We start from the raw sequence: 19,589 nt of genomic DNA, 5'->3' as shown, positions 1-19,589 counted from the left end.
AAATTTAACAAGGTGACATCCTTAGCAGCCACATAAATACTAATTTTCTAATAACCAGACCATTGCTTATTCTAAATAGTAGTACAAACTTATCTGATTTAAAGCTTGAACTTGTTGTTGTGGCAGAAAGACGTGTATGTAACACTACATACCTTTCTGAATAAAATCTGGATTATTTAGACAATAGATCATCGAGATATACCTTACCATAAGTGAAATTCAACCTTGAGGTTAGAGACTTCGTGTTGATAACATGTTATAAAATATAGCTCAAAGTAACAATATAGAACAAGAAAAAACAAGCTAAGAGATATATAGAGAAAGAGAGGAGAGATTCTTATTTCTTCTTCAATTGTGTGTATTTTCCTATCTATTATAATACATTTATATAGGCATGAAAAGCGAAGAAAAATATGTCATTAATCATTTGAGAATCATGGAGGAAGAGTAGACATCCACCATAATTTGATTTTTCTTATAACAATATTAACATTGTAAGAAATTTTTACACTATCATATCACCTAAAAGCCATTTATAGGTACCTGTTATAGCAAGTATGGACTGGTAACCTGCAAAGCATGTTAAATAACCTGTTATCGTAGGTAAATTAAACTATGTGTAATTGTTTTTAGCAACGTCGATGTATATAAGTTAAACTCTACTAAAAATTTCCTAGAAACTCATATCCTTTCAGGAGGTATTTCCTTGAAGATATTTTAAGACAAACTTGCACTTTATTTATGTATTTTCAAATCTGTAAGGGCTATGCAAAAGCTCCTTGTAATCAGAGAGAAAAGAAATGCAATAGGAGACATCAGACCAGCTTCAGGATCAGATAATTTTACTCATAATATCATACAGCTACAATACGTTCCCAAAACTATCTTATCTTGCATAGTCTCATGGATTTTCTCAAGCCGTTCAATTATTTCTTGAAAGGAGGGTCTACGATCAGGGTTCTTGTGCCAGCATTCACGAAGCAGCCTGCACACAATGTCATGTCAGTTCTCGTTGTGTCTCTGGGCAGGTCTCTGATCTTCTATGGATTTAAGTTACATATACTAACAGTATCCGTGAATTTAACATGTGATAGCAGGTTTGTTACCATTTTTACTAGGTCACCAAGTAGTGTTTATAATAGTGATTTAATGACTTGATTGTGTAAATACTTTTTACACCTAATGCATAGAACTTAAACTCAATTTTCTATATGCTGAAGGGAGCTGAGATTGGCTATAGGAAATTTTAAGGATGAAGTACCTAGGCATTTAATCATATATATGCTGTGATGTACAATCAGCAATTAGAAAGCAAGTGGTAATAGCAATCAAAAATAGACACCATAGGATAGCATATAAAAGGAGTAACCAACTCTCCATGTGATTGGAGTGCCTATCTAAGATTCTCTTTTATAAGGGTGGTGCTCGAGCCAGCTTTGCATGCATCTAGATTAATCTACCAGGTACTTGTTATCTCCCACTGGCACATGTACCTAAGATTTTCTAGCATATAAAAGGAGTAACCAGCTTGAAACCCAGAAAAGAAGGGGAAAGATGCTTTGATCGTTATAGTGTTTAAACACTTCTATTACAGAAACCAAAAGCTGGGAAACACACAGCCACATTTACTTCGTCAACTAAACTGGTCCTCCAGATTCTTGCCACAGAAACCAAATTTGAGAAATACTACTGCCTATAAGAATGCAACTCCATTACCTTTATTTTTTTAGAAACAGAAAACAAGGTGAATATATTTTTCTTTTTCCCGTTGTATAATTTAGACTATAAACAAAGAAGTATAAGAGAAAGAGAGGTTTGGACTAACTAGCATTCGCTTTTTTCTAAAACCCATTCCTTTACAACTGAAGAAGGTGAGTCATTAATTTGTTCTATGCACAAAATTATTTCTTTCACCTTTCAAATCAAGAAACATTTCCATGATTTTGCCATCCAAACAAGTTCAATATTAACACTCATTTTTCAGCAAAATTAATCAAAACACACTCACAACTTTCAGTAAAAACTACTTCAAAAATACTATACTTCCACTTCCCCCTTAACCTTGAAAAGAAAAATGAAACACCACTGAAAGTTCAAACCACCAATAGGGTCACATATCGTTTAGACAGTCACGAAATACAAACTATAACAATTGGACTTCGATGATCACCACATAAGCGTAGTTCTTGTTAGCAAAAACTGGAAAATTTGTAATGTTTGAAAATGCAGAAAAAAACAAATAACTTACGTCTTGATTGGCTCAGGAAATATGTATGAAGCTAGATATGGCCGATAATCTTCGTATGCTGTCTTATCTGCCACTTGCTCTGGAGCTTCCTCCCTATTTGATGGTCCTCCTTGGAACATCTGTATTGCAGAAGCATATATGTGCCTAGATTTTACTTTACACTTAAAGAAACAATGTTGCAAGGCCAAGAATATGCTGATTTAGCATAATTTAAAATGATCAAATTGTGTGTAGATTGTTTCCCTAGATACAATATTCTTATGGTTCGGGGCCTAATTTTCCTCAGCGAGATTTGAGAACACAAAGTACCAACTTAGCATCTAATAGGTGTATCATGTATGGCAAACTTTTAAAATAAACTCTGATGACAAAGTAGGGAAAAGTTATGCAGATCATCTGTTAGAGTAAATGTAAACATGTAAGTTCAACTCACCTCGTGGACAATTAGAGCAAATGAAAAAATATCAACACTCTTCCCATATGATTCTCGACGGTAAACTTCTGGAGCCATGTATCGATCTAGTAAACATGGATATAATTATATTTGGTAAGTCAACTGACCAAGGAAAAGGAAATACAGATTAACTTAGTAATACGCTGTACATGATCCAGTCCCTCCAGTCATTTTGTAACCATAAGAATCCTTCTGTTGTGCAATTTTACTGAGTCCAAAGTCTGTGACTTTAAGATGTCCTGCTTCATCCTGCAATACATTTCTGCAGGAGTAGAAAGTTGATATAATAGCTGCACAGAAATCATAAATCTGAACTATAAATGTATTTTCTACTCTCTGAATTGACAAGTACCAATGGTTTGATGATCTGAGCTAAATGTAGCTAGTAAAACTGCCAGTACCTAGGAGTCAAATCTCTATGGATAATAGCATGAGGCTTATGCTGATGTAGATAATTCATTCCTCTGCAAATGCGAACAGAGAACTTAGGATATAGCTGCTTAAAAGAGTATGTAATAGTATAACATAACCACAACAAAGTGAGGCCGACAATTACTTCAATGTTTTAGAAGACATTTTCATAATGACGAGCACCAGGCTGAGAACAAATAACCAAGAATTACTTCCTCTATTCTGTAAGGAGGTGAAGAACAAAGAAAGCCAGCTAGGATGTCTAGAAATTTCATTCTTCAATCCATCTTTTTGGCAGTTGATACTTTGCATTAAATACTTTGCAGATTGCACTTAGTTCTCTACACCTTGCAACATTAAAGCATCTTTCTACCTATGGTCGTGGCCAATAATTTTTAAGGGGAAATTTGGTCATTGCTTGGTTCTGTTCAGATAGAGTTCAAACTCTATAATAAGTACATATAACATATTTAAATTAAAAACTCTGGCTATAAAGAATCTGATCCATACATTATATGTGACTGCATCAAACGTATCTTGGCATAATGCATAGTAAGGTTAAAAGCACATTAATGTCTGGAAAAGTGCCTCTTTTCCTATAATTTCAATTAAACCGCTTGGTGATTGCACATAGTACAAGCAAGCTTGATGATTGCATTTACTGAAAAGAAATTACATAATAATAAACTAAAAAAAAATGTTGAGTGGAAACAAAGAAACAGAAATGCTGGTAAATTGTGCTAAAAAGTGACGTAACACTTTGAATTGTAGGCTGACTTCTCATTGAACCTTATACCTTGCAATATCTAATGCATAAGCAACTGCTGTCAGTGAATCAAGTCTTCCTTTCTTTCTCAATTGGTCATACAAGCTTCCCTACATTCCAATTTGTAGAAATATCAGTGCAACCATTACTAAAATCCCCGGTCCTCATATAATAACACTTATATTTCAAAGCTACTAAGGAGTATCACGTGATCAGAGTGCTTCTAAATATCACACAAGACTTACATTTCGAAGATATTCAGTAAGAAAGATCAATCGATCAGATTGCTTTAGAACACCAAGAAACTGCACAATATTGGGATGGCGCAACTTTTGCCATAACGCCAGCTCCTTCAGAAAAGCATTCCTGTCAAGGCTCAGTTATGGATATTATGAATCCGAATGTTAAAAAACCCAATTGACAAAGTTATTTTTATTCTACGTCTTATTAATCCAAATTCTGGAAGAAAAAAAGAATTGGAGATCCACAGAGGCAAGAAAGTGTGATCCACAGAGGCACGAAAGTGTGAGATCAGTGGAGTTGGTAAGATTGGTAAGTCACCCTCCCATGCAATATAAAATGGCCATAGAAGTTATGTAAGAGTCCATTACTTGGCGGACAACCTTTTGGCAAGCATTTCACATATAAACCTGGATTTATCTCCTTGGTAGTACTGTCGATTCTTAGTGATACTGAAGATATAGAAGACCTTAAAAGTGATTGTACAGGATATAAAAGAGCATGAAACAGTTAACCACTTCCAATCAGTCCTATCAGTTGCGTATGTGATTTTTAAATTACAGCCCTGGAAAAAATCCGTAAACTTACTTTACCATTGGGTTTGATGCAATGGAAGCACGAATGGTTTTTGCAGCAACTTCTGTACCGCGCCACTTTACCAAATAAACTTCACCATATGCACCCTGCTATTCGCACTCACAATCATTAATAGTCAAAACAAATATAAGGTGACTTGACATATTAAAAGAACATAGTAAAGTTGATATTTGCCTTGGCTTCTGGGTAAGAGAAATTACTTCTCCAATAAGAGTTGCATCCTTCATGTCCACTTCACCATGATCAATTATACAACATGGCATAGGAGAGTCACCCAACTATGTCAAGCAAAAGGAAATGAAGGTAAAAAGAGATGTTGATATCATACAACATTTCCGGGAAATTCACATTATTTAACACAGCAACAGAAATAAAGATAACATAGTAGTAAAGAACATGCAGTTCTAACAAGGATCCTATCTACATTAACTCATCCAGAAGGCGTACTTATGACTTAGCCTGTCCTGTTTTCTTGCTGGGGATTATTGTTACTTAGCTTCCTTCGTCTTTTCACAAAATTATAAGCTAGCTGATCACGAGATAAATGTGAGTGGGAATGCAAAATATAATTCATGCTCACAGAAAAGGGATGTCATGCATGGCTCATAGGATATCATGGTTCAAAATCATACTCATAAACCACTTAAAGTAAAAGAAAAGAAGAAGAAAGAAAAGGAAACAAGAGGATATGTCTCACGGATTTTAACATGCTGTATAGATCCCCTAATTCATCCACTATACTGATAGAAACCCCAAAACCAGCATATGAAGCAACTTCTGTTACAAGTCCAACGTCGAAATTGGAAAGTCAGCTACTGATGGAAGGAAATAAAGGAGTTAGGCGCATGATTTTTAGTTGTTTTAGTTGTAACTGTGAATGGGAAGGGTAGTTGTTAGTTAAATAGGAAATAGGAAACTGCCAACTCGTTGGATTTTAAAAGGGAGGGATATCATTGTGTAAATTCACTGATGGTTTGCTTTGATCTCTCTCTATGGGTTCCTTTATTCCTCTCCCTTCGTATCTCTTTTTCCAATTTCGGTCTCGATTAGTTCACAAGATTGAATGGCAAATTCTCCTCCCAACCCCTCGATTCGATTGTTTTCCAAGAATGTTGAGCCGGGTATGTAAGCCATGTATCTGGGAGGAACTTAAATAAAAGAAGAGCTTTCGGTTGCGTTTGACTCTGCGGTTAACTCTAGCCAGTCTGCTGGAAAATCCGTTTCGGATCCATTCTTTGAGTCGTGTTGACTTGTTTCTTCTTTGATTGATAAAGGAAAGAAATTTAAAGAACGCTTCAAGATTCTGTAAATACACCAATCACAGGCAGATATGATTGAGAATCCATATATTTTATCTACTATTATTCCCTTTTGAAAAGAAGGTATTAGCCAATATGTAGGATTTCACCTACTAGGAAATTGTAAGGCTACTAAGCAGTGTGACAAGAAACTTATGATGGTGTTCTCATTTCATCCAGTCAAAAGCAGTTTCATCATGCATTAAAAAGGAAAGAACCGCTGAGAGGAAAGCATGGAAATCGTATACACAGAGTGGACAATGCAATAATCTGAAACCTATAAAGGGGAAATATATTAAGAACATGATTCGATATCTCAACACCTTAAGTACTATGAGAGTTTTCAAGTTTTAGGAACATTAACCATTAGCTTTGGGTGTGCTAATTCAGTAAATCCATAGTTCTAGATCTGTTAGTTCAAAGAAAATCGACAGAGGATCTTTCAACTCTGCACGTTCATTAGATTATTTGGTAGTTAGGCACTGTTTCGCTCAGTTTTTTTGTTAAAGTTATGTTTCCTCTTCATGTCATCCAATGCAATTTCGATTGTTTCTCAGGACTAAAAGAGCCTTTCTTCAGGAATTGACCTTATCACTGTTCCATTTCAACAGTTTGGATAATTAAGAATTAATTATTAAGAAACCAAATATGACATGTTTACTTTTGCAACTAAAATCAGATCAAAAAGAAAAAGAAGGAAGAGGAGGAGGAGGAGGAGGAAGAAGAAGAAGAGCGTGGATCTATATTTGCAAACGTTTTTAAAATGGGACAAAGTTTAAACACCGCCTCGCAAAAGGGACACCAATGAAATTTACTGACTTAATTATGTTTTCGACATGCCTATTCATTCACGTGCGGCCCTAATTCTTTTTCATGAGCCCAACCCGTGGAATTTCTATTTGATGATAAGAAATGAATCTTGGGCCTAACTCAACCCTACAAGCTAGCTCATGAGAGGAGGATTGCCCAGGAGACCACAACCTATTCCTTCAGCCAAAGTTCGGACTTAACAACCCACCACACGCCCAGGACTAACAGTAACTGGAGCGTGGGTAACATAAAATGGGAGTCCAACATTGAGAAACACAACAAGGATTGATGGGTTTCGCTCTCATACCATATTGAAGCGTGTGATTATCTCATCTAAAAGTATAAGTTGTCGGAGAGAACACAATTTTATTTACTTAATTATGTCTTCAACAAACCACTAATGTTCCTATATGAGCCAATTAACTAGTATAGCTAGCCGTCCATCTAAGCTTATACTATATGGGGTCGTTTGGTACGTGGGATAAGGTGTGGGATTAAATTTATATTGTGTTTGGTTGACGGTGGGGATAAATTTATACCGTCAACCAAATATAGTATAAATTCAATCCCAAACTTAATCCTGGATATTTCTACCTTATCATACCTTATCCCATCAAACTTGGGATCATTTTATCTCACCTCCTAGGTTGGGATAAATTAGTCCAGGGATTATAATTCCAGGATAATTCAGTCCGCGTATCAAACCGAAGCAAATAAAGTCACAGATAAAAGTAGTGTGTCCTGAAAAAGACCGGAGATGCTTAGTGTCTGAGTGATTCGGCGAATATAGCAGTTCGAAATATAAGCAAAGTAGTCTGTTGCTCTTTGCATCAGCTTTTCTAGTCAATCTTATTAATAGTAGAAGAATTTCATTTTCAACCATGTATAGCACGAAAAGCAAATTACCCATTATGTTTCCAAGCAGTATTGTGGGACAAAATTAAGATATCAATCAGAGTATACTGTGGCAGAAATCATATGAACGAGAAAAAAGGTTAGGACATATACCGGATCATATCCACCATGTGCCTCTAGAATCTTGCAGACATCCTTGTGATCAAAGTTACGGGCATCAGAAAGTGGCTGCATGAGATTTTGATCAAAGCTTACACTAGTTGAGAAACAAGCTATAGCCCTATATTATAACCTTAAAAGATTGTTACCATAAAAGAAAAGAAAGCGGGAACCATATATCTTCAAGTAAATTTTAGTTATAGCATGGAAGCAATCAATACCACTCCTCCGTGCCACAATATTTAGGTACTCCTCCTTCTAGTCACTTAACTATCTCATTTTAATTCCTTTTTTCAATTTCGAATTGCTAATAAATCCAATTTTTACGGCTCATCAGTTATTCTATAGTAGTATAGGATATAGTAGTATAAAACAGTCAAACCAAATAAGAAAAATGTTATTTGATGACAACAAACAATATAGTCTATCCACACATTGTTTCAACAACATAGTATGGTGAAATAAAAAGGAAACAACAATCCAAAACAGACTGTAAAGGTAATTCACTTAATTGCAATAAGTGTAACTTACAGTTCGACCCCAGCGATCTGTGGAGTTCACATCAGCTCCTTTCTCAAGAAGTAGAAAAACAATCTCTGCACAACCTTCAGAGGCAGCTAAATGAAGTGCTGTTCTCTTATCATAGTCAACCAGATTGGGTTCCACTCCCTTCCCGAGCTCTTGCATTACACCTTCTTTGTCACCCAAACCTGAACAGTGCAGAAGACGATAAGGACCTCCCGAGTCCATTCTTTGAGGTAGCATCTGCTGCTCAAAATGTACCATTAACCAAACTTAGTGCAAGAAAAGCTTCACTATACAATCGATAAGAAGCAAGTGCGTCCATTATAGCAAGCAGAGCGGAGACACACTGGATCACTTCACCTAGAAAATATGTATGTAAACATATTTTTTATAACAATAACATGCATATGACACCGTTTTGAAAAGTAATACAAGTAAATATCGACTTGAGATTCGTTCTCAAAAAACATATATCAACTTGAGATAGAAAGTAAAGCCTTAAACCCACCAACAACCAGTGTACAAGACGAATGACGAAATGAATCAACACCAGTAACGCAAAATCTTGTGTATGCTACTGATGACAAGTGTTTCCTTAAATACTGGACTATTTGCAACGAATAATTTGCTAGCTAGATAATATCAACAAACTTAAAAGTCCATTATATGGGAATGCGATGTGCTTTTCCACGTTTGCCTCAAACAGAATGGAGGATTGAGTGGCTGGAGGCTCTGAATCTCTCTACAAAATCACCTTCTCTTTAAATGCAAAGCAAAGACATGGAACAATTTCCAAGCATGTTATGCATAGGAAATTTTTATGAAAAGTAGAGCCGTAGATTATTTTATTTATATGGTCACCATAACAATAGCTTTGACTATTTAATTCAACATGGTCACTGAACCATAGCTGACTTTTCAAGCTCATTATATTCTCTTTTATATATTTACTTCAACATATTTTAATTTACTTACTTACCAATGTACTCTTATATTTCAACTCTAAATAATTAACTCCCTCGTAAAAGGAAACCCCATATAAATTAGTATATGGGTAGGATCTCTAAAATATTGAGGAATTAAATTTATGATTCTGAAATATGCATCAACTCAATCGTATTGCGACAGGGTTTAGTGCAATTTTGCTCCACAAAGAAAAAATGTAAACATTGATACATATATATGATTGAAACAAAACCAACAGTAATCCAGCCAAAGAAACAAAGTTCTGAAAAAATTAAAAGACAACAAAGAGTTAATTTTTTGTCTCCAAGAACATAGCCTGTTTGGTTGGTTAGTAAGGAGAATTAATCACCCTATAAAATTCAGCATAGCTCTACTTTGTTTGGTTAGCATTTTACCTTTTGCCATAAATAATACACATATAAGTTACGCAAGAACCTATCCACTATTTTTATGCGGAAAAAAATTGTGAAATAAGAATGGGAGTGTTGACAAACTTATACTTTTCCTTGTTTCCTCAAATACTATGAATTTCTAGATTAATCCCTGCAATGTAATATTTACATTATCACTTGTTACATTACAAATCTTGCATTACTAATTCCTCCATATATATGTGTGTGTGTGTGTGTGTGAAAAGCCACTAAAAAGCTAACAAATATTACATTTTCAATTGATAATTTCAAAATTACAATAAGTTTAGTACTTAAAGTTTTACAAATTGAAACCACAAAGTTTAGATCTTGGATTCGCCTCTTCGACGATTTTTTTTCTTTTTTGGTTTCCAACCAGGTGTTCGAGACCCGCTTTGGAGCCCCGATTCATCGGATTCGCGCGCGTAAGGCCCGTTAAAGGGGGAAGCACGCTTTGGAGCCCCGACTAATCCAGATCCGCACGTGTAAGGCCCATTAACGGGGTAAGAATTGTGTACTATGATTTTTTCCATCCGCATGACTCGAACTCGAGACTTATGGTTAAGAAGGGAGGTATCCTACCCATACCACCATAATCCTTGGTGGTAAAATTCCTGCATAACTTGTATAGGAACCAAATGACCCTATACACAAGTTATGCTAGGATAATAATTCAATAAAAACAAAATATAACAATCAGAACATAAAACAAATTCTGTCACAGCAATCCCAAAGCCAAAAAACTCACTTACACACACACACACATACAAAAAAACAGAACAAGAACGAAAACATGTTTATAGTCTAAAAATAGACACTGACCTTAGGAGGAGACAAATGAAGTTTATTCTCGTCCATGAGAAGGAAACTAGACCCCTAGTATCAGAACCAGAAACAAAAGAAGTGTTTTTATGTACATGAAAAGAGCATCAAGTAAATAGAGAAGTTTATATAGAAGGCCAAATTAAAGAGGGTCACAATCGAGGACGGAAATGACAAGAAAAAAATGCAGAGCATTTTGCCGGTGGAATTGGGACACATAGTGGTGTTCGTCTAGGCTGATTGATCGATTTTCTTGTGCAATGTGGAGAATTCTTCGATTTTGGGCATAAACTGTTTGTCTTAATGCTCTTTAGAATGTAAAGCTTGAAAGTACCGTAACATTATAAACAAAGAAATACTAAAAGAATTTTAAATCTTCTCTAGTGCCCGCTTCTTTGCTTGCCCACATTCTAACTAAGGTAATTTGTTAAATATTTGACAGAGACAAAAACTTTTTTTTTTTAATTATAAATTGCTCATTATATGTAAAAAAAAAAAAAAAAAAAATTGAACTCACTTGTAAACATAAGGGACCATTTTTGTCATCTTCTCAGAAAAATTACTACCTTCGTTTCAATTTGTATGACGTGGTTTGACTTGGCACAAAATTTAAGAATTTTTTTTTTTTTGAAATTTGTGGTTCTAAAAACTTAAAGGGGTAAAAGTTTTGTATAATCATAATTTGTGTGTCTGTAAAAGCTCTTTATTAAGGGCGGAATGGGTAAATCAGAAATTTTAAAGTTAAATTATTTATATATATATATATAATATTATTCTTTTTGAAATGAACTAAAAAAAATTGTGTTACAAAATTTAAAACGAAGGAAATACTAGGTAAGTATTTTTATATATTAATTTGATAAGTTATGCGATTATGATTTTGATGATTTGTCAAACTTCGTTGAGGAACATTATACAATCAGTTCCTTTGTGCCTATTGTGACATGCTCAGTTGTCTGACTAAACTCTCAAGAAACCAGATAAGGAAACAACTAAGGGAACATATAGGATCAGTTCCTCAACTGTCGTACAGTCAACTCTAAAGTTGTAAAAGTTGTGTCACTTTACTAACCGGTAGCAGTGCAGCGGCACAGCCGCTGCTGCTAGAGGCCAAACCAAAAGTTGTAATGTCCCTATCACTTCACACATGCTCTCCCATATATAAACAACATTATACAAGGTTTGACCTAACACTTAATAATCTGAAAAACCTATCATCTCAAGTGTCAGTCACCACTGTTTCCTCAAGGTGCACTCAAGAACAAAGCTGCTACAAACTAAGAACCAGATCCCAACACTGAAGATGTCTTGAGTCCTTAAGTTTGTTATGTCTTTGTCTTTTGTTCTTTACTTGTATTCCTACATGATTTTCTAGAAGTATTTTGTAGGACATCATTTAACCATTATTGTTTTGGTTGTTTGACTAGAGTTAGTCAAGAGTATTGCTTTGTAATAGAATTATTGCAAAGGGCTTACAATAGAGTTATTGTAAGGGGTCGGGGATTAAGAGTTTAATTCTTAGATTGCAATAGGTTGTAATCTGAAGTTTGCTCAGTTTAGTAGAGTTGAAATCCTACTTGGGGTAGGTCGTGATTTTTAATCCCTTGAGCAGAGAATTTTTCATGTAAATATCGTGTGTTCTTTACTTACTGCTTGTTTACTATAAGAACTAATAAAGAACTCGGTTCTCTATATTATTTGGTGGACCCTTAGTTTCTATCAATTGGTAATAGAGTCGGTTCTTTCTAAAATGTTAACACCTAAAAAGGATCTTCACCATGGCTGCTCCACCAAACCTCAAGGAAGGACAATCAACCACAAGACCCCCAAGACTCAACAACAAGTACTATTGATGGTGAAAAATAAGAATGCATGACTTCATCGTTGTTGAGGCTGTGGGGCGTGATTTGTGATGGTCTTTTTGTTCCCATGAAAGCTAGAGGAGAAGGAACAAGGACTGTCCCAAAAATAAGAAAAGAATACAACGGTGCTGATAGAAAGGCTATTGAAAAGGACTTCAGGGTAAAGAAGATTATTGTTTGTGGCATTGGACCAGATGAATACAATCGCATCTCAGCATGTGAGTCTGCCAAGGAGATCTAGGAAGCTCTCAAAACTGCCCATGAGGGAACTACTCAGGTTATGCAGTCCAAAATTGATATGCTTACTACTGAGTATGAGCTCTTCAAAATGAAGGAGGATGAGTCTATTCAGGATATACACACACGCTTTACCTTCATTATTAATGAGCTACATTCTCTTGGAGAAATTATCCCAACAAACAAGTTGGTCCGGAAGATTCTCAACATTCTACCAGGTTCCTGAAAAAGTAAAGTGAATGCCATCACTTAAGCCAAGGACCTGCAGAAGCTGACCATTGATGAACTTACTGGAAATCTCAAAACATATTAGATGAAGAGGAAGAAAGATCTTGAAAGAAGATAGCCCAGGAAGAAGAAGAATTTGGTCCTCAAGGCTGCCAACAGTGACCCAAGTAATGATGAGTCTCACATGGATTATCTCACTCGTAGATTCCAAAAGTTTCAAAGAAATGGAGGAATTCCCAAGAGAGGAAGTTCTAGCGGAAACTCCAAAAGAAATGATTGTTGTCATAAGTGTGGAAAGACAGGACACTTCATTAAAGATTGTCCTCTTCACAAGCAAGATCACTACAAAAACAACACTCACAAGGAGGCCAAGAGGAACCTGGTCCCTAACATGAGGTTCAAGAGAAAAGATGTTGCTGACAGTGCGATGAAGCAAGCTCTGGCTGCTTGGGTAGATTCCTCCAGTGAATCTGAAGGTGAAGATGACCAAGGAGATACGTCCGTGATGGCTGTTGAAAAATGGATCTTCAGAATATGATTCTATATTTGCATTCATGACGTGATGATGAGGACAAGGAGGAAGATGAGGTAAATTTTCTTGATGTTCAAAGAAACTTGAAAAATTACTCTCAAAGGAAACTGATGTCTTTAGCAAATGTTTTGATTGATGATGCTTATCATAACCTTATTAATGAGAAAATGCATTAACTGAGGAAATTGGTGATGTAGAACAAAAGAGATATGATATAGTGGTTGTAATTGTAGATCTAAAGGAACAAGTGGAAAAGATAACTAGAGAAAATACTTTATTGAAAAATCAAATGGAAAATATATGAACACCCCAAAGGGAAAAGAAGTGGCTAGTGAGGCTTAAATTGAGCTTGAAAGCGAGCTCAAGAAAGATAAAATAAGTCTTGTTGCTGAGCTTCAAAAGAACAGACAACTTCAAGATGACCTAAAAAGGTTAAAATGATCTTGATAAGTCACTTAAATTGACCCGATCCTCTAATGTAATAACATCTATGTACAAGGGTAATGGTAGAAACAAGCAAAGAATCGGGTTCTAGAAGGCTAAAAACCTTTATAACCCCCATAGCAAGTATGTAATTGTGACTGATAAGTGGTTTTATACTCACTGTGGTCAAACTGGTCATTACAAGGATTTTTGTAAACCTAAAATTCAATCTCTACAGAAAAATAAAGTTTTTTGTTGAAAAGAAGCCTACTATTGTGGAACCTGGTCCTCTATAAAATAAATACGTGCTGCTTGTATGGACAAAAAAGAGTTTGATTCACCTATTCTATTATTACAATGGACCCAAACTGACTTGGATTCCTAAGTCTAACCAGTGATTTTGTATGCAGATTAGAGTGAGAGGTAACAGTAAAAAATGATACATGGATAGTGGTTGCTCTAAGCATATAAATGGAAGAATGGATGATTTCCTCTCACTTTAGGCCTTCCAAAATGGGAATGTATCCTTTGGAAATGGCTAGAAGGGCTATATTTTGTGTGTTGGCAAAATTAGCAAAACACTCTCCCATGCAATTGAAGATGTGTATTATGTGAATGATTTGAAATATAGCATGTTGAGTGTGTCCCAAAATAATGACAAAGGAAATGAAGTGAAGTTCTTGTCAAAATCTTGCACTGTCACCAATCTTAAAAATGGTGAAGTTGTATTGATAGCAAAAAGGTTCAAGAAAATCTATGTTGTAGATTTTGACTCCCTGAATGGTGGTGATCTAACATGCTTAAGTGCCATTGATGATGATGCTGAGTTGTGGCATAGACGACTGGGGAATGCAAGCTTTACCTTGTTGAACAAGTTGATCAAGAAGGACATGGTTAGTAGGCTGCGCAAGTCAAAATTCAAGGACCATAAAGTGTGTGATGTTTGTGCAAAAGGAAAGCGGTTCAGGTCCTTGTTTAAATCAAAGAAAGAAGTAAGTACCTCAAGGCCACTAGATCTTCTTCATATGGATCTTTGTGGACCTATAAGGATACCTAGCCGAGGGGGAAAGAAGTAAATCTTTATGATTGTGGACGACTATTCTAGATTCACATGGACTTTGTTTATGAGGACCAAATATGAAACCTTTCCAGTATTTATTGCATTTGTAAAACATATTCAAGTGAAGATGGGATATCATGTTGTGAATATCATATTTGATCATGTAACTGAATTTGACAATGCCAAGAATTTTGTGCTGAAAATGATATAAGTCATAATTTTTTATGCTTCTAAAATACCTCAGCAAAATGGTATTGTGGAGAGGAAAAATAAGACTCTTGAGGATATGGCTATAACAATGTTGATCGAATGTGGTGTGCCTAAGAGTTTTTGGGATAGAGCAGCCAACACTGCCTGCTACTTGATTAACAAGTGCATGATCAGGTCCCTGCTTGACAAGACTCCCTATGAACTGCTCAATGGGAGAAAACTTAAGCTAACTTACCTAAGAGTTTTTGGATGTAAATATTTTGTTATCAACAATGGTAAGGAAGCTTTGGAAAATTTTGATGCAAAAAGTGATAAGGGTATCTTTCTTGGTTACTCTTGTCAAACCAAGTCATACCAAATGTTACATCCCGTACTTTTATATGTTGGGATTTGTCGTAAGTCAATTGACATAAGTTCAAGGATAAGATTATTTTTGAGGTTATGAGTGATTATGTTAAGTTTAGAAAGTGTTGAGGAAGTGTCGTAAGGATTAGATGTCAACAAATCAAAGAGAATAAGTTTCGTCAGTGTAATACCCCGTGCTTTTAGGTTGTGGCTTGAGCCGCTCGACATACGTAAGTAGACCCGAGATGCAAAGAATTTTGGTCATATTCAAGTATGCAATTAAAAAGATCGGTGTATAATAAGATGAAGTCCTGAAATGATGTAGGACTTAAAAGTGTAACAACGGTGATTGGGAATAATATTTGGGGTGTATAAGGAGACTGTAGACTAGAATTATACCGCACGATAGTGATAATAAATTTATGAAGTGTGTATAAAATAATTATTATTTAAGGAAGTTGAGATCAAGAAATTAATTATATGTATAATTTATTAAATATTGGATTGTTAAGGAGATAATGAATTTAATTAGTAGATTGAAGGATATGTGTTGGCAAGAACACTTATCCCACGTGCAGTTGTAGGAAACAATATTTAGTGACTAAGCACTACTAGGTGGCATCCCTAAATTGGATTAAAATGTGACTTGTTAACATGTGGATCCCATGGTCCACAATGATATCTACATGATCAATATATGTATATTAGCAACAACCTATAATATTAATTAGGCAATATTCTTAATCAAGGATTGCAACAATTATATATATATATATATACTTATATAGGCAATTAACTTCCTTAGGTATTTTCTCTTTTGGAAACCAACATTTTCTCTTTCTCTTTCTAGTAACCCATGAGGTGTATCAAGAATGCATTGCAAATTTCATTTCACAAAGTGTTTTCTCTTGGAAAAAAAAAACGTAACTAGCAACAAAAAGACTCTCACTTTGATTACTATATTCTAAAACATTTTGTAGTCATTTTAAGAAGTGTTTGGTTCTTGTTCAAAGATTTAAAAGGAGCAAAAATTGTTCTTGGCATGCTCTAAGTAAAAGTGGTAGATAAATTCATCAAGTAAGGTCATGAAGCGGATACGAGTCGAACTCTTGAGCTTGTGGGTTAATACCAGGTATGTTAAGGCTATCTTTTTCTTCTTTTGGCATGAAACTGATTAAAATGAAATGTAAATAAACATCTTATCAAAATGACTCTATTCATGATTAAGTTTGAGATGTCCTTGACTCTTGTTCGTCCCTTGTTTGGAGTACATTTTGTGTTATAAAGATTTATCTTTCATATTTGTTGTAATACTTCTTGGGCTGGTAATGTGGTACATGATGATTGATAGTACATAACGATAATCGAAGGTGTAACAACCTTACATCACTCTGACAAGTTTCAGAAATATATCCTTATAAACCTCATGCATTAGAGATTTATCGGTAGGGGATCAAATGACATTGTTTACATATACATGATATACCTAAGGACATGGTCATGGTACACTTATCTTACCACCGGTTGGACAGTTATGTATTATTATTTACCACCATTTGGGCAGATACGTATTTACCACCAACCTACGGCCAATCGGACAGTTACCACCGGTTGAGCAGTTATGTATCGTTATTTATCACCGGTTGGACATGCACGTATTTACCATCGAGCTAGGGCCAGCCGGCCAGTTACTATTGATCAGTTGGGCAGTTAACGTCATGATAATGATATAGTCACAACTATGGCATTGTAGATATGTACATATATATATATATATATATATATATATATATATACGAGATTGAACGTATTATACATGTTATAGCCCTCAGCGGCAAGTCAAAAGTTATAGGTTGACTCTTATCCCGCTCAGTGATAGTATCTTATTTTTATGTTTCATTTTGGCCTTACAGACTCGGTAGATTCTTCGTAGTGACGTCCCTAGGGAAGGATCCTCCACTATAGGCTACCTCCAGATATCATCTTTTGGTTGGTGAGTTCCACTTCTTCCTGGAGTATTGCCGAGTCAGGGTTCTATATATGTTATTTTATTTTAATAGAACGTCGGGGGGCTTGTACCAACTTATATACTATGTTAATGTTTCCATAGAGGCTTTGTAGACAATATCATGTGTATAGTTTTAGTTATGGTATGTTAGTCCATCATTACGGCCCTTGCTGGCTCCCATGTATCTGTGTAAATTCTTTTTGAGTTGGTTATGCGAGTTTAAGTTCTAATGTCGATATATATATATATATATATATATATATATATATCGATGTGGTCTCTAATGGACCATGACAAGTCTTATAGTAAAGAAGGATAAAATACGTGGTGCTCGGTTGAGTAGGCACCGGGTGTCAGTCGTGGCCCTCTGATTTGGGTCGTGACAAACTTGGTATCAGAACAAGGCTGTCATAGGGTTGTCTGCAAGTTGTGTCTAATAGAGTCTTGTTTATAAATGTGTTGTTCACCACGTTATATAAACAGGAAGCTACAAGGAATTTAGGAATTAGTTACCCTTCTTTCTTGATATGTATTACACCGTGTAGTAGAGCAGAGTCGTAGGGAATGAAATTCTTGACCTTTGGCTTGTTTTTTATACAGTGGTACATCTGACCAGTAAAACTACAACTAGGTAGAAGGGTAAAGCAGTGGCTATACTAGGTGTTTGTATTGTGTTTTCTGGCTGCATACATGTTGGGTTTTAGTTCAGTTTATAGAGGGGATTCTAGCAAAATTTTCGCAAGTCTATAAGAGTTAACATTCGAGGACGAATGTTTCAAATGGGGGAAAGCATGTTACATCCCATACTTTTGTACGCTGGATTTTTCATAAGTTAATTGACATAAGTTCAAGGACAAGATTATTTTTGAGGTTATAAGTGGTTATGATAAGTTTAGAAAGTATTGAGGAAGTGCTGTAAGGATTAGAGGTCAACAAATCGAAGAGAATAAGTTTCGTCAATGTAATACCCCGTACTTTTGGGCTATGGCTTGAGCCGCTCGATGTATGTAAGTAGACCCGAACCATGAAGTATTTGGGTCATATTCAAGTATACAAATAAAGAGCATAGTGTATAATAAGATGAAGTCCTGAAATGATGCATGACTTAAAAGTGTGACAAAGGTGGTTGGGAATAATATGTGGTGTGTATAAGGAGGCGAAGGACTAGAATTATACCACACGATAGCGATAATGAGTTTATGAAGTGTGTATAAAATAATTATTATTTAAGAAAATTAAGATCAAAAAATAATTATATGTATAATTTATTAAATGTTGGATTGTTAAGGAGATAATAAAATTAATTAATAGATTAAAGGATATGTGTTGTCTAGAATACTTATCCCACGTGTAGTTGTGGGAGACAACATTTAATGACTAAGCACTACTAGAGGTAAAGGTGACATCCCTAAATTGGATAAAAATGTGACTTGTTAACATGTGGACCCCATGGTCCACAATGATATCTACATGATCAAGATATGTATATTAGCAACAACCTATAACATTAATTAGGCAATAATCTTAATCAAGGATTGCAACAATTATATATATAGGAAATTAACGTCCTTGGCTAATTTCTCTTTTGGAAAACCATATTTTCTCTTTCTCTTTTTAGTAACCCATGAGGTGCAACAATAATGAATTTTAAATTTCATTTCACAAAGTGTTTTCTCTTGGCCAAAAAAAACATAACTAGCTACAAAAAGACTCTCACTTTGGTTTATATATACTACAACATTTTCTAGTCATTCTAAGGAGTGTTTGGTTCTTGTTCAAATTTAGAAGGAGCAAAAATTGTTCTTGGCAAGCTCAAGTAAAAGTAGTTGATAAATTCATCAAGTAAGGTCGTGAAAGAGATACGAGTTGAGCTCTTGAGCCAATGGGTTAAGATCAGATATGCTAAGGCTATTCTTTCCTTCTTTTGGCATGAATCCGCTTACAATAAAACATAAATAAATGTCTTATCAAAAAGACTATATTCATGATTAAGTTCGAGATGTCCTTGACTCTTGTTCGTCCCTTGTTAGGAGTAGATTTTGTGTTATAAAGATTTGTCCTTCAGTTTTATTGTAATCCTTCTTGGGTTGGTAATGTAGTACATGATGGTTGATAGCACATAA

General features: G+C 35.2%; 2 protein-coding genes across 5 annotated transcripts; one reads left to right on the top strand and one right to left on the bottom strand.

Moving 5' to 3' along the window:
- Window positions 1-715: 715 nt before the first annotated feature.
- On the bottom strand, window positions 716-10,938 carry LOC104109601 (serine/threonine-protein kinase VIK-like). 4 transcript variants are annotated; one of them, XM_070182198.1, is made up of 12 exons: window positions 10,562-10,938; window positions 8,370-8,723; window positions 7,833-7,907; window positions 4,917-4,994; window positions 4,708-4,802; window positions 4,125-4,245; window positions 3,910-3,989; window positions 3,104-3,166; window positions 2,852-2,964; window positions 2,682-2,767; window positions 2,249-2,367; window positions 716-985 (listed from the first exon to the last, which is right to left on the bottom strand). In XM_070182198.1, exons 2-12 carry the CDS (start codon window positions 8,622-8,624, stop codon window positions 847-849), a joined length of 1,224 nt encoding a protein of 407 aa, XP_070038299.1. In that variant the 5' UTR covers window positions 8,625-8,723; window positions 10,562-10,938; the 3' UTR covers window positions 716-846. The 4 variants fall into 4 exon arrangements, with proteins under 4 accessions (XP_070038299.1, XP_009617239.1, XP_009617238.1 ...); XM_009618944.3 differs by having other exon boundaries at window positions 8,370-8,603; XM_009618943.3 differs by having other exon boundaries at window positions 8,370-8,606; window positions 10,562-10,937.
- A 2,134-nt stretch (window positions 10,939-13,072) lies between these two features.
- On the top strand, window positions 13,073-13,426 carry LOC138897208 (uncharacterized). Its single transcript, XM_070183169.1, has one exon. The coding sequence runs from the start codon at window positions 13,073-13,075 to the stop codon at window positions 13,424-13,426; it is 354 nt and encodes a 117-aa protein (XP_070039270.1).
- The last annotated feature ends 6,163 nt before the right edge of the window (window positions 13,427-19,589 follow it).

Source organism: Nicotiana tomentosiformis, chromosome 8 (assembly GCF_000390325.3).
Source record: "Nicotiana tomentosiformis chromosome 8, ASM39032v3, whole genome shotgun sequence".
Classification (NCBI taxonomy): Eukaryota; Viridiplantae; Streptophyta; class Magnoliopsida; order Solanales; family Solanaceae; genus Nicotiana; species Nicotiana tomentosiformis.
This window is presented reverse-complemented; position numbering and strand designations above follow the sequence as displayed.

Excerpts from the sequence above, each read along its gene's own strand:
- LOC138897208 (XM_070183169.1), top strand. The coding sequence starts at position 13,073 with ATGGATTATCTCACTCGTAGATTCCAAAAGTTTCAAAGAAATGGAGGA.
- LOC104109601 (XM_009618943.3), bottom strand. The coding sequence starts at position 10,597 with ATGGACGAGAATAAACTTCATTTGTCTCCTCCTAAG. Across the intron at positions 7,908-8,369 it reads CAGATCGCTGGGGTCGAACT|CCACTTTCTGATGCCCGTAA; the intron begins GTAAGTTACACT and ends AATCTCATGCAG. Across the intron at positions 986-2,248 it reads TTTCCTGAGCCAATCAAGAC|GCTGCTTCGTGAATGCTGGC; the intron begins GTAAGTTATTTG and ends CATTGTGTGCAG.